The sequence below is a fragment of the Rutilus rutilus genome (genome assembly GCF_951802725.1).
Source record: "Rutilus rutilus genome assembly, chromosome: 3".
In the NCBI taxonomy this organism is placed as follows: domain Eukaryota; kingdom Metazoa; phylum Chordata; class Actinopteri; order Cypriniformes; family Leuciscidae; genus Rutilus; species Rutilus rutilus.
In genome coordinates, this window is record NC_140211.1 from 36,795,626 (window position 1) to 36,810,813 (window position 15,188).

Consider the following 15,188-nt stretch of genomic DNA (forward strand, 5'->3'; position numbering starts at 1 on the left):
GAAAACGTATACATTTTTTTTTCATTTGTGAGAAAAAACCAAACGGGGGTGAAAGGGGAATATTCTGAAACATATATAGTAGCTTTGGAAGAATGTTCATTTTTAAAATATTAATTCTCCCAATTATAGATATTGGCAGCGGCATCCATCTATCAACTGAATTTTGTATTCCTGTTACTAAAAGATTATAATTTACCTCAACTATTTTTTCTAAACTTGGTAAAATCTGTATCCCCAAGTACTCAAATTGTGTCACAACATTAAACTGTATAACGTCTGGGATTGGGTTTGCTCTTTCATGTTCATTTAACAATAAAATAGAAGACTTGGTTTTATTGAGCTTGTAACCTGAAATTTCACTAAATAACTGGATGATTTCCAGAATGATCCGTATTGATGTGTTTAGATTCGAAATAAATAAGATCACATCATCTGCGAACAGAGAAATCCTATGTTCAGTAGGTCCTACTGTAATTCCACTAAGTTGGGGATGTGAGCGTATTGCAATTGCAAATGGTTCTATTGCTAACGTGAATAATAAAGGTGAGAGCGGGCAGCCTTGTCGGCACCCGCGTTTTATTGCTATCGTTTGAGAAATATTTCTGTTAGTGATGATTTCAGCAGTGGGGCTATCATATAATATTATTGTTTCCACATCCAAATTTTTCTAATACCCGGAAAAGGTATGGCCATTCAACCCTATCAAAGGCCTTTTCGGCATCCAATGATAGAAGAGCTGTATTTGGCGCATCCTTTTTACAATAAATAATATTCAATAATCTCCGTACATTATGGAAGCCCTGCCTTCCCGTGACGAATCCATTTTGATCTTGATTTATTATATAAGGGAGAGTTTTTTGTAGTCGTTTTGCTAATAATTTAGAAATGATTTTTAAATCTGAATTCAAAAGACTAATGGGTCTTAGATTCTCACATTTATCTAAAGATTTTCCTGGCTTATGCAGGAGAGTAATCAAGGCTGTATTTAATGAAGGAGGAAGAAAATTCGATAGAAAGATTTCTTCAAGCATGTCCAATATAGGTACCAAAAGTTTATTCTTAAATTTCTTATACAGATCTATAGGAATGCCATCAGGCCCTGCTCTTTTTCCAGATTTCATGCTATCAATGGCTTGTCCAATTTCTTCTATTGTAAATTTTGAATTTAAATTAACTCTATCATCCTCCGAAATAGTGGGAATATCTATTTTATTTAGAAAGGTGCTTATATTGTCAAGTTTAATTGTTGTTTGTGCTTTATACAATTCTTCATAATAGCCCTTAAACGCATTATTAATTTCTATTGGATCCAACAGTGTCTGCCCATTTGATATTATTGATGTAATTGGCGATTTCGTTTCAAGCTGTTTTATTTGCCATGGCAACAGTTTGCCAGCCCTATCACCTTGCTCGTAAAATGTCTGTTTCAAGCGTAGAAGACTTGAGGCAGCTCTAAAAGCAGACTGCTTATCATATTCAGCTCTCAATAATAATAATAATTCTTTCTCTAATTGTGAATTATTAATGTTTTTAGAATTATTTACTTTTGTTTGAAGGACTCTTATCCTATTTTCCAACTTTAATCTAGTTTCCTGTGTCTTTTTTGATTTAGAACCTGTATAACTAATGATATGCCCTCTCAAGAAAGCCTTGAAAGCTTCCCATTTAACGCATGCAGTAGTTTGTGTAGTATTAATTTGAAAGTACTCATCTATCTGTTTTCCTAAATATTTTACCAAGTCTTCATCTTGTAACCATTTATGTTGGAAATGCCATCTGGGTGGATCTCTTAATAATTTATCATCACTATAGGCCAAACAGCATGGTGCATGATCCGAGATCACAATATTATCATAAGAGCAGTCAGAAATTTTAGATTGCAATTCTGAAGAAACAAGAAAGAAATCTATTCTAGAGTATGTCTTAAAGGCACCCGAATGACAAGAGTAAGCTCTAATATTCGGGTTTCTCTCTCTCCATATATCTAATAAATTTAAATCCCTCATAAACCTATGGATTGTAGCCCTACAGTTGTTATGTGAATTATCAACCCCAGTTGATCTGTCTAATTCTGGGTTTAATGTACAATTAAAATCCCCGGCTATCATATGAAGTCCTGAAAGTGTTGAGAGAGTAAGAAATAGGTCATTATAAAAATTGCTATCATCCACATTAGGACCATAAACATTTGTTATATTTAGCATTTCTGATAACAAAGATCCTTGAAGTATTAGAAATCTTCCCCTTTTATCTTTAATAATATTTTTTATTTTAAATGGAACCGACTCATGAATAAGTGTCATAACCCCTCTAGCTTGAGATGTAAACGATGCTGCAAACACAGTGCCCTTCCACCTCCTTCTCACCCTTATACTATCATCAATGAGATGAGTTTCTTGCAACAGTACAATTTTAGCATTCATTTCTTTCAGTTTATTCATAACCTGTTTTATCTTTTGAAGACGTTGCAAACCTCTGCAGTTCCATGAAATAAAATTAAGATTCACTTCTTGAGACAAAACTTAAAAATTTAATTTATCAGGTTGCTTTGCAATGTAAAACTATCCTTGTTTATAGGCATAACAAATTGGGATGTTAGAACAAACATCCAACACTCTGAACAAACATAACCCCCCTCTCCCCTCCCCCACTCAAGAGGGTATCCCCCCCCCTTCTGTTGGTCTCCCGTTATTGCTAAGACCGGTCCACACCAGTGAGGATCAGTCAAACCACTCTCTTGTTCCAACCTACTCCACTTACTACTGCTGCTGCTACACTCTAACAAGTATTAACTTATAACTCCTGCTCACTTCGATTAACACTCGGCTTGTTGAATGACAGTAACATCTTATTTGTCTCATAATAATGTGACCTCTTATGATCACTGTTGAATAGGAAATTGTGTTTTTGTCAAACAGCGACCCCTAGAGTCGCTGTGGAATACTTGCACTGTCGTAAATACCCCTCCACCCCCCTACCTCCCACCCTGTACACCGGTACCTGCGTCGGGCATGGAACAGGCACACATAGACTCCGAAGACAAGATTATTGCAATTTATCATAATAGTTTGCAAATTGTGCTCGTTTATTTACAACCTCTACGTTAGGCTTATTTATGTCCTGATATTTATGTGAGATATTGAAAACTGTTCTCATGATAATCGCAAGAATCAACGTCAACAGCGTCGTCTGATATCCCTCAGGACTACGTGATAAATACACCTCACAACACCTGAGTTCAGCTGGCAAACTAGTTCGTGAGGCAAGCTAGGCGATAAAACATAACGCAAAAAACACGTAAGAGAAATAAGTCTGTTAACAGCTCTGATAATCGAAAGCTAGCTAGACATATGTGGAAATTATTGGACTGGTCTAATTATCAGCAATGGAACAAGTTTACAAATAAGAGATTTATTTAGTGGCCACTTCATGCGTTTTCTCAGATCGGATAGCTATCTGATTTATCAAAACGATTCCATTTACACCTGGTCACATAAATGTGTTTTTGCGAAACAGATTTAAATCCGATCTTCAATTCTCGCGCTATATGCAGATTTAATGGAGTGCACGTCACCGAAAGCAACAGATATGAGCTGCATTTTATTGATCATCAGCTAAAATTTCAAAATCAAAGACCGCAATAAGAGAGAGCAGCCAGCAACAGCCCTGGTAAGATCATTTCGTTTCTTTACTTTTAATGATGATGATTGTGTGTTAAGCGCCTGCGACTTACTTTCACTTTGATATGCGATAGTTTGCACGTTGGCTTGATGAATCGATGCTCGGCTGCGGTGATGCGTGTTCCAGTAGCGTCGTCATATCTGGCAATAACATATAGCCTATAACACGCTCTCACACGTTTTTATATTTATTTTTTTTAGCATTTTTGGGAGCAGTACAATTTACATATGTGGTTTCAACAACCAGATGCATTTACACTTGTCCAGTTTCGTCTGGAATGCGTCTCAGACCTCCTCTGAAGTGGTTTGAGCGATCGGATTCAAATCCGTCTCGAATGCGTTTCTGAGGGCATTTACACCTGCTCTTTTCACGGTCGGATAGCTATCCGATCTGAGAAAACGCATGAAGTGGACAAAAACATACGCACGAAAGCCGAAAACAAACGCTGGTTGGCCTCTCACATCCATAGACAGTATATAACCACTCACGTCCAAATTTGAGGAAGTGGTGGGGGAAGTGACGTATGCCGTAAAGCAGTCAAATTTTGTAGTTCTTTTTGTGCTCGGGTTACTACCGCTCGATGGTGTTTTAAGCCCCCAATGGCTCCTTAGAGGCAGCCAACCCTACCCTCAACCTTAAACCTACCCATCCCCTTGCTGCCTGGAAGGCGCTGTTGGGGGCTTAAAACACCAAACACCGGTTACTACCCGAACCCCGAAGTTACATAGTGCCAGTAAAAGCGATACAGACCCCATCAGGCTATGGCAGACGTGTCATTCAACCTATTGTAAGTCGATGTACCATCACAAGGGTCTTGGAAATATATTATGAAGGTTGAAAAGCTACATAGTGTTCCTTTAATAATCATAAATAAACAAATACAAAACGAAAGTAAAGGTGGCAGCCCCTCACTGACGACGGACAACTGCTGCCATATCAAAACATAACATAAATAGTCCAGACCTTGCCTCTCTCGACCCTCACTGTTGTCGCTCCTCCTTTTATGCTTCCCCTCCTCCGTGAGAAGTACGTCTCGGTGCGTCGCACAGGTGTCGCTCATCGGTAATCTCACCACCGACCTCGCGCCGTTCTCTCACGACCCTCGGCCTCGTCTTGCTTGCCACAATTAATAAATAACATTGAACACGATATAGATGTAATGAAGACCAAGTTCCAGTGAAATATCTTCACAATCCCCTATATGATGTCTTTACGTCCTTCATTATGTGTGTATTCTTAGTGGTAGTTTCTCTCTGCAGATGATAAGGTTATGATACATGTCAGCATCTGAAATACACAATCGAGTTTAGAGTTACATTGTGTCTCTTCCGGTTGATTATGTAAAAACAATTATGTTCATGAAGGCCAACATTAGCAAAAATGGACAGTATGAGCCCTTTACCGTGTTAAAAGAGAAAAGTGATATAAAGTAATGGGATAGCTTTAATGTTTTGTGACTGGGTATGTTCAGGCATAAAGTAATAATAATAAAAAATAAAAAAACAATATGGATCATAAATTCCATATCTCTGTTACTTGTAGAAGAGATAAGTAGGCTATCCTTAACTGAACAGGACTTCCATGTTCAGTTAAACTAAAAAGAGAAAAAGACATGATTGGTAGGAAACCAGTTACAATTTTTAAAGTTATAATTTATAGACATTTTAAGAAAGAAATCATTTACCTGTTGAGAGAATGTTGACAGTCTGTGTATAGTTGTATAGCTGAGGTCCAGAAAATCAGCAATTAGGTGGCTTTGACAGTTACAGATTTGAAAAACAAAAAGGCGGGAGTAAAGAACCCTAAACTCCAACACAAAGAACCATTTCAGCATATAAAGGGTTCTTCAGGACACTATGTATTTACTACTTGTAAAGAACCTTTTAAAGAACCATCTTTTTGAGTGTATGGTAAACTAACAGCTTTCTTACCTGTACGCGATTGGTTCTGGGAGGTGGGCAGAACTGAGAGAATGACAGTTTTTTCCCCTCAGTTTGGCGTAAAATCCAGTTTGAAATGTTGACTACAAACATGGAGTTTTTTCAGATTTTTTACTCTGGTAATTGACTTTTTTTTATTTTTTTTATCAACGGAGGCACAAGTCTCCGGCTATGGAAAAAAATACACATTCTGAGACATGAAATGAATAACTGGAAATTTATAATAATGATTTTCACCTAAAATTTTTGGATAGGCTGTACCTCCCTTGCCTCTCCCCTGACAAGCGGCCAGTGTCAAAGGTCAACAGCAAAGACATTGGTTTATAAAGTGAGATTAAATACATAAATTATGTATTATTCAACATTTTAATTATTGCAGGTTTGCATGTCAGTGTTTTTATTCATTTTGATGATGAATACTGAATCTGTATTTTAGTGCTGGGCCATAAAACGATAACGATATGTATCGCGATAGACACGTGTCACGGCTTTGCCTGGTTCCTCCTCCTGTCTGTGTGCTGCGTCTGTCTCCTACAGGTGAGCTGGGCGCAGGTGTTTGGAGTCGTGCTAATCAGTTCCTGGTCTAGGCCTTTAAAGATGCTTTAGATGAGACCGGGGGAGAGACCCGCCGCCGTTCCATATCTCTCCCGCACCGTTTAGGATTTTGTTTTGCTTATTCACTGCACCGCATTACACTGATTGCTTACACTTTTATTTTTCAAAGCCAACTTCATTACTGACTGTATAAAATCTATTCTGTTAAATTCTATTTATTTAATAAATCTAATATATATCTATATATCGCTATTCCGCGTGTGGTCTTTCCCTACTCTGTTGCTTGCTTTGAGCCAGGCTTGTAACACACGTAATCAATATCAATGAAAAATGCATTCGATAAAACGTTCGATAATTATTATTTTTTTTCGTCTGAAGAAACCAGAGGTTGCGAAGCAAGTTTGGTTGCATGAACAAAGGCACTCACTCTCTAGTAACCTAGCAACGTAGGGGGTGACACGCTAACAGTCGGTCATGAAACAGTTTGGTTGCGCCAGCGCCATATCGTTGTCTCGTGTTGGATTCGTCAGTAACAGAACCGGCGTGGAGTGGAAAATGAGTGCCGCAGCGATTGTTGATAAAACAGGAAAAGTCAGCTCGCCAGTATGGCAGTTTTTTGGATTTTATAAATGTCGTCTGCAAATTATGCAAGACCGTCGTCGGTTTCTCTATGTTTATATTTAACACTTTGCACTATTTTATTACACTTTATTATGCATTTCTTACGTATTCTTTAATTTTGCACCTTAATGTTAAAGGGTGAGTTCACCCAAAAATGAAAATTCTGTCAGTAATTACTCACCCTCATGTTGTTCCAACCCCGTAAGACCTTCGTTCATCTTCGGAACACAAATTAAGATATTTTTGATTAAATCTGAGAGCTGGATCACATTATAACTTGCTGGCCCAGAAAATGCATTAAAGACATTGTTAATATAGTCCAGGCGACTACAGTGGCTCAATCTTAAGTTTATAAAGCGACGAGAATACTTTTTGTGCGCAAAAAACACACAAAAATAACGACTTTATTCCACTATTCATTTCCTTCTCTCTGGGCCTCGGGTTTTTTCACGTAGTATAACTGCGCAGCGCATCTGTGTTGTACGTCACACGTAGGCTCACTATTGGCCGACGCTGGTCATGTGTGTGATGCGTGTGACGTATAACACAGAAGCGCTACGCAGTTACACTACGTGAAAAAACGCGCTTTTTTTTTGTTGTGTACTTACATTATCCCGACTGTTTCCGACAACTTTCAAACCAGGAGAAATAGTAATTTAATTCGAAGACACGTCCCGTTTCTTTATTTCCGTTTTGTCGCCGTCAATGGCGTCATATCCGCGTTGTCCCTGGTTTCCGCTCGTACTGCCATAGCAACCAGAGCCCTCTGACAGTAACCAAGGCGACAGACGTGGACAACTGTGTAGTTCGCAATGTCTATTTGCACGCTGTTGTTGTTTCGTTCAAACATTATGGACCATGGCAAGCAGACTTTGGATAAAAAAAGAGACCTAAAACGAGAATCAATATCAGCGCGGTGTTTTCGAGATGCCTAGAGCTCCCATAGACAGTATATAAACGAGAGCTCCACGTCCGAGACTTCGACCGCTCCTACATGTACTTTATTAAACAATGTTATTATAATCAATGTTATATAGTTCAACAATGATAAAATGTTAGAATATGATCTGTATGTTATTCTAATGTTGATCTAGCTTACTGCTAGTCTCATACAGACAAACTAACACATACATTTCAACACATTCAAATGCAGTTTAGTGTGCTAGTGTAATGTTAGACCAAGTGAAACAGCGCTGCGTTACCTCACAAGTTTAATTTGTCTAATAAACTGACCTGTGAGTTGTAATTCTGCACTTGTGTGTAGTTCGGTGAATGAAATGTCCATATTCCTTTTATATCCGCGGGACTCGCGTCGCGTGTGGAGCTGATAGCTGTCTCTTAGCAATCCCGAACTGCTTCATATCACAGTCATGATAAAAACATCGATGTATTCACTCACCAATAAACATTGTTAGATCGGTCGGCTTGACGTTGACGACAAGATCCATAATTCTTAGCAAATGTTGCGTTATCAAACTACGCCTTTGTTATTGTAAGAGGTTAGCGACCCCTAGCGGCGAAAAATTCCATACTGTACGTTTAATGTTGCCACATATTCCTGGTTAAATAAACATTACATTTAATAAAATAAATAAATAAACCAAATACAATTCTATTTTGTATTTTTACATTAACAATGTTATTAATGTTCTATTTATTAAAACCAAGTATAAATCTCATCAAGTTAGTTGTTTGTAAGCATTTTCAGATTTATTCCAAAATAATAACTAAAGGCAGTAATAATTTAAACAACATATTTTATTTGTGAACTAATGTTCAACTGTTCTTTTTGATATTTAACTTATTTTGCGTTTACAAATAAGCTTAAAGGCAAAATACACAAGAATGTGAAATAAACCACACTTTGTTAAAAAAAAAGAAAAAAGAAAGACTTGTTTAAAATACTTGTAGTGGTTATTTAAAAAAAAAAAGAAGTGATGTGGAGAAAAGGAGAAGCGGAGTACTGAAAGAACGTACTGAAAGAGCTCTTTAAATGCTGTGGAACTAATATTCACATCACTGATTACCGTTACTCAATTTGTTTAAACATCTCTGCAGTGGCTGAAAGAATTGTTTCTGATGCTTGTGAAAACATTAATTTAATTTTAGTATTGAAGAAATGCTGCTTAGAGTTTCACGGGGGAATTTAATTACACAGGGGAGAAATAATGTTATTGTGCAAAATATCTTATTCATTCTGGAATAGGTTTTATTTTCATTATGCATTATATAATTTCTTTTTTCATTTTAATGTTGGTGTTAAATATAATGTCATGTGGATGTTTTTTGACACTTTTATTTTTATTTTTTAAGGCAGCTCTTGACACTGTTGCATCAGTTTGAGTGCTTGTGGAGAAACATCTTCAGGTTCATTACAAACTTTTGTCAACATGTCTCCAATACTATACTTCCTTACAACAATATAATACTTCTCTAGAAAGAGCAAGATGGTGTAATATGTAATTGGTATATCTAGCAGCTAAAAAAAAGAAAATGATTTTTTGCTAATTAATTTTCAGGGAAAACAACTAAAAACCAAAACATAGCTCACACAATCAAAATGTGTACATTCACTGCAGTGAAATATGATTGTCAGTCAAACACAGTTATCTTGTGCATAATTTAGTTATGAAAGAAAATTACAGTCACTTTAAATCACCAAAGGGACTACCTGGAATTTACAGGAGTGAAAACCGAATTTTGAGAGCGAGTTCATTTTGATATTTGCTAAATGAACAGAACTCAGTGGACAGCTAGTCATTTATCATACCTTTGTGTTCCTGTCAGTCTTCATACATGTATACTCTGTTTATACAAAACTATATATACCATGGCAGAAGTGGAAATATTGGACGGCTGGTTATCTTATTATACAGACACCGTATCGGATCTACATCTGTCTGCTGTAGCAAGTACAGAACAATTTGAGAGTGACTTCTGTAACATGATAGTTAGTTACAAAAGCTGATTGTGTAACCAATAAGATTTGAGGATGACATATTGTTTTCATCAACTGGTAACTTAATATATTAAAATTACAATAATAAACCAAAGTATAATATGCTGTTTGTTATATAAATAACCAATACAGATCTATACAGGTGGAGCTGGGGAAGATGGAGGGTTTTAGACAAACTCTGAAAGCACGCTGCAAACTTCTCAAGTCAATGGTAACCAGCCATTTAAAAGTTGAGCAGCAAGCTCATTGGCTGCAGATTTGACATGAACCAATCAGCTTGTATTTATCATCAGCTTTTGTTAAGGACCCATCAGCCTGCTCCATCTAGAGTTTCATGACAGAACTAGGCATAGATTTTGAAGTTTTTTATTCATGTTCTTATTCTCAGTATTTGATTTGCTTCACAATTGTCTTTATTGTTGTTTGTTGTTCAAAAGGTTGCAATAAGAACACATACATGCAAGGGCAGAAATGTGCAACTATCCATTTCTGATGTCACACAGTCTATCAGCATTTACATGTTTTCAAAAGGCTGTTAAATTTTTTTTTTATTCACTATGCTGTTTATCAGAGAACACCAAATACAACCGTACAGAGAAAGAAAGACATGTCCAGATTTTTCTTCTGCGCTTTACTCTTGCTTAGCAAAATAATCTGTTTGTGTGCACCACCAAATTGTAACCGTTTTATGTAACAGCAGCATATCCGGACACATGACCAAAAGTGCAACTCTTATTGGTTGGCCAGTTTTATTCACAGTGCGATGGAAAAGAGATTAGAACGCCTCTCTGTAAAAAAAAAAAAAAAGGTTACATTGATAGTGTCGATCTGACCAGACACAACTGCTGTTTATTCATATTAAAATGTGTATTGCATCGAATTTTCACACCAAACATTTGTCTTGGTGAACTGGCCTTTAGTGTTGATTTAACATGGATGACATGTGGCCATGTTTAAATTTTCTCTGAAGAATAAAACTTTATAAAGAATCTGTTTTTGAAAAGTTCTCAGTTTTCTATAAAAAATAAATAAATAAAAAACAAGACGGGACTGGAATGAGATATAGATAGTGGTTATAAATATATATATATAGAGAGACCTTTCTTGCAAGATTAATTTGTCTTGTTGCTTCACTTGAATGTAAACATCAAAACCTTGAGTATTTTCGATGTTTCTCCTAAAAGGTTGTATTGTATAATTTATGAATCATTGCAAACATTTTCCCAAGTCAATACAGAAACACACTGTTGGAAAGTAGAATTGATTATTTTTGACGGCTCTCCAAAAAAGCAATAAATCATCTGAATCATCTGAATTTTTCAGAACGGTTTCATCACTGCAGAAGCACTGATCCTTAGAAAAAGAGTATTGTAGTATCGCGGATAGATCTAATGGTTATTTTGCTTGCTTTTAAAGGCCCACTGAAGTGCCTTGGAACGTGCAGCTTTGTATGATGCGTTGACGTAATGACGGAGGAGGTTTCTATACAATGCTAAAATGTACAGTCACCAGTTTTGAAAAAAAATACATAAATAACGCTGAACAGTCAACGGAACAACGCAGAGAGTCTGCTGGCAAAAAGAGAACACTCGAGCTTGTGATACGTTAGTGTACGCTGATTGGCCGAACACAAGCGAAACGCCAGCACCCATCATTCTTAAAAAGGTTGTGTAAACACACAGATTATAGCCTATATATTTACTCCAGAAACTAAGTCTATAAACATGGAAAACAGTGATAAATGGGCCTCTTAACCTTTGCGCTGAGGAGAAAATCCAACGCAACTTTGAGGGGACCAAGCCAAACATGCTTATTGTATTTCTGCTCAGCTAGCAACACTGGGCATCAACCACACTGCATACGCTAATAACTTTTCATTACTGTCTACTTTATATGTATAACAGTTCTATTAATAACGTATTAGACAGGACTGTAAGACAGATCGTAAACTAGTGAACACGGAGAATGCAAGCACTGTGTGGCACAAAATAAAGGTCACAACAACAAGCGTGGCTTATGTCACTTCAGAGTTCCTACTGGCGGTGCAAATGCAACCAGGAAAACATTCTTAGGGGAACCATTCATTCTTGGGGAACCACCCTGGTGGCTGGTTCCTAGAACAAAGTTCCTGCAACTACCCGGTACGAAAGCCCCTATAGTGTACTTTTAAAGAAAATATAATTGATGTCATGACCCCATTAACGCGAAGAAAATGATTCATAACCACGTAGGGGTGTGCGATATTATGATTTTAAATTGTGAACAATTAAAATGTCTCCATGATCTGCCTTTGAAGAGAGATTGTATTATCGTGCCACAGTGCATTCTGTCAGTTGCAGTTCTGGCGCCCCCATCCCAGCATATTGTTCTACGTCACGCACATCACATCATGTTTAGCAATGCAGCGGCAGGGTTACGTCACGTGCCCATTGCAGTTTTTCACCATAATGAAAGTTTATTATTTGCATGTGTTTTAAGCCTTGCCAGTCAATTTTCTTTCTTCTGCACGCTGTTCGAACATAAACTTTTCTTAACGCTCACGCCCGAAGCACATGCACGTTAAAAGCCTGTCACACGGCTCATGAGTACCAAACTAAGTTCTCTTTTATGTCTTATTGTGCTTGAACTGTAAAATACACACAAGATTTACATATAAATACAGTTGTTTATATCTTAAGTAAATGGAAACAGTTTGGATGCGTGTAGGTATATTAGATCCGTGCATTCGGTCTTAAAGTGACAGCAGCCTAATTTACCTGCTGCTGTCTGTGTCATTAATGTTAGCCTAATCAAACAACAAAATACAAAAAGGTAAATCACTCATTGCCCTTGATTTGAATATCTTCTGTAGCTTTAAAAAGAATTAGTGGATATTTTATTCATACAGTGAAGTCTATATAGTGCTTTATTTTTAAATGATTTTATACAATTTCTTACTTGAATGATAAATACTGTTAAATACACTTACTGTGGCTAAAAAATATTAAAGCACTGTTTATTTAATTTGTATTTAATGTTGTATTTGTCCTATTATTTGCCTTTTTATATCTTTGTTCGTCATTTTAATAACAAAGATGATAAAATGAAATAAAATAAAGTGAAATAAGATTTTGGTTGTGTCTCCCACCCCTACTTTTACCTAAATGGTCTGTCAATCTTTTGAAAAAGAATTGATGAGATCATGGATCTTTTTTGCCATATCGCCCACCCCTAAACACAATTTTATTTTTCCTAGGGTGTGTTCCCACATCTTTTCAACTTGTCTCAGAGTAACCTTGTCAACCAATGCCATACGGTAGATTTCATGACCACTGAAGACCCCTGTGTCTCATCTACTATGGAGCCTGACCAGGAGATTACTGTGTGGCTGACCAGTCTGCACCTGCCCCAATATGCCTCCAGCTTTGCCCAGGCTGGCTACCGTTGCCTTAAGGACCTCAGGAGCCTAACTGAGGAGGAGCTTCTAGAGGTGGACCATATTCCCACAGGACACCGGCGGAGGATCTTAAGCAGCCTGGAGACCCTGATGGTGGAAGCAGATGGAAATAATAGTCATGTGAAAGTACCAGTGAGGAGAAAGCCGATCCCAAGGCCTAGACAAGTGTTTCCCAAGGATAGGCAGAGAGGAACATCTTGTCAGCATCCCCAGGGCAGTAACATCCAAATGACTAGCCAAACTGTTCCTGCAAGGACTATTGCTGACTCAGAGCAGATGGCTATTGGTTTTCATGCTGTTTCCTCCAGCTCTAGCTCAGCTTCTGAGCATGGCAGCAGCGAATCACTGGAGAACTTTTCAGAAGACCGTAATCCAGATGAGAATGATGACTTTCCTTCGGAAGGAGCTTCTGTATGGTTTCAGGGAGAAATGGTTGAAAATGAAATATACGAGGAGTGCCCCTTCATTGGGGTACCCTCTGAGCCGAGGTCCACCCGCTCCTTTAAGCTACGACACAGGCCTGTACCAGAGATCCCTGAACATCCCTTCAAACCTCCTTATGACTGGTGAGTAAATATACAAATGAATTATGTAATATATATTTTTGATGTTTTTCCCTTTATTTAGATAGTATAGCTGGAGAGCGGACAGGAAACAAAGTGGGAAAGAAAGAGGTTGGGGGTCATCAAAGAACCATGAGTAGGGTCTCGAATTTGAAATCATTTTTACCAAACTTTTTACCCAAGGTTTTCAATTAGCTGAACCACCAAAACCGAAATTAAAGTTTCTGTAATTACTGGAAAATAGTTTTTGGGAAAGCATGCATGTTGTCTGCATGAAAATAGACAATGACAAAACATTAACATGGCGTCAAAAAAGCGCAAATTAAACATACCTGTTTTAGTCAATGATTTCGGCCTTCTAAAACTATTATTACCAAAAATGTATTATTTTTGCTGTTTTGGTTGCTGCAGAACCTGCACTTGTTTGGCAAAACTAGTGGTACTCTGTGAAACAGCGACTTTGTGAACACCAGCATGTGTCATTAGGATCTTACTTACAATGAAACTGAATGTCTGACACACGTTGGGGTGGAAAAATGATACATAATAGTGTTGGTACACAAACAATCAAGGAATTATGTTTATGCAAGGTGTTTTTTTTACTTGTGTTTTGGGTAAATAAACTAAGAAAATAGCCTAAGCAAACCAGCAGTTTTTTTTATAATTTACATCAGCAGCATTTTCACTAATGCTATTGGTTCATGATTTCCAGAAATAACTACCAGAAATGACAGAACTCATTTATCACAGGTATATAAACTGCTGGACATTGCTGGTAGACAAATTAAAGTGTTTTGAGTTTACAAGACCAAAAGCGACCATAGTTGAAGAAACACTTTACTACTACTCCTAAAGGATCCGTATCCGCATGGGAATACGGTGGAGTCCTCATTCGAGTGTCACAGAAAGGGACTGTAAAATGTTTTTTTTTTTTTTTACATTCAGTCAGATATTCAAAAAACATTCACATGTTTATCCTCACAAATGTGTGTGCAGGAATGAGGCAGCACACAACAACACTGACCATCTCACAAGGTCTGAGGGACCCGTCTGCCCCACAAGCAGTCAAGAAGGTACACCATGCTTCACTTTATTCCAGTTTTAGTGGTTTATATCTTTTGTTCTGATTCATGATTAAGTCACTGAGCCATTTTTTAACCTGTTCAAATAAATGGGATTTCAAATATGCACTGGGAAAGAGACAAAGCCAGTACTGCAGTCTCTCAATGGAATTTGCTCTTATCTCCGTATGCATGTATGTGGAGAAGCCTAGTTTGCCAAACCTACATAAACTTGCTTTTGTGTGTGCCTTTGAAACCACCTTTGGCTTTGAAATGTTCCATTGGGTCCTCATTCTGAACATGTCACAGTGTTTGTAATTGCAGCTGGAAAGGTACTTTTAGTGTCCTAAAGGAATAGTTTGGAAATTGTTT

At 37.4% G+C, this 15,188-nt stretch overlaps 1 protein-coding gene across 1 annotated transcript in view; it reads left to right on the forward strand.

Moving 5' to 3' along the window:
- Positions 1 to 15,188, forward strand: part of arap2 (ArfGAP with RhoGAP domain, ankyrin repeat and PH domain 2) — a 105,337-nt gene that overhangs the window by 5,658 nt on the left and 84,491 nt on the right. The window contains exons 2-3 of the mRNA XM_084404133.1: positions 12,992 to 13,758; positions 14,752 to 14,828. Of these exons, the coding sequence (XP_084260259.1) occupies positions 13,061 to 13,758; positions 14,752 to 14,828 (775 nt within the window). The 5' untranslated portion in view covers positions 12,992 to 13,060. The remainder of the gene's footprint in view (positions 1 to 12,991; positions 13,759 to 14,751; positions 14,829 to 15,188) is intronic.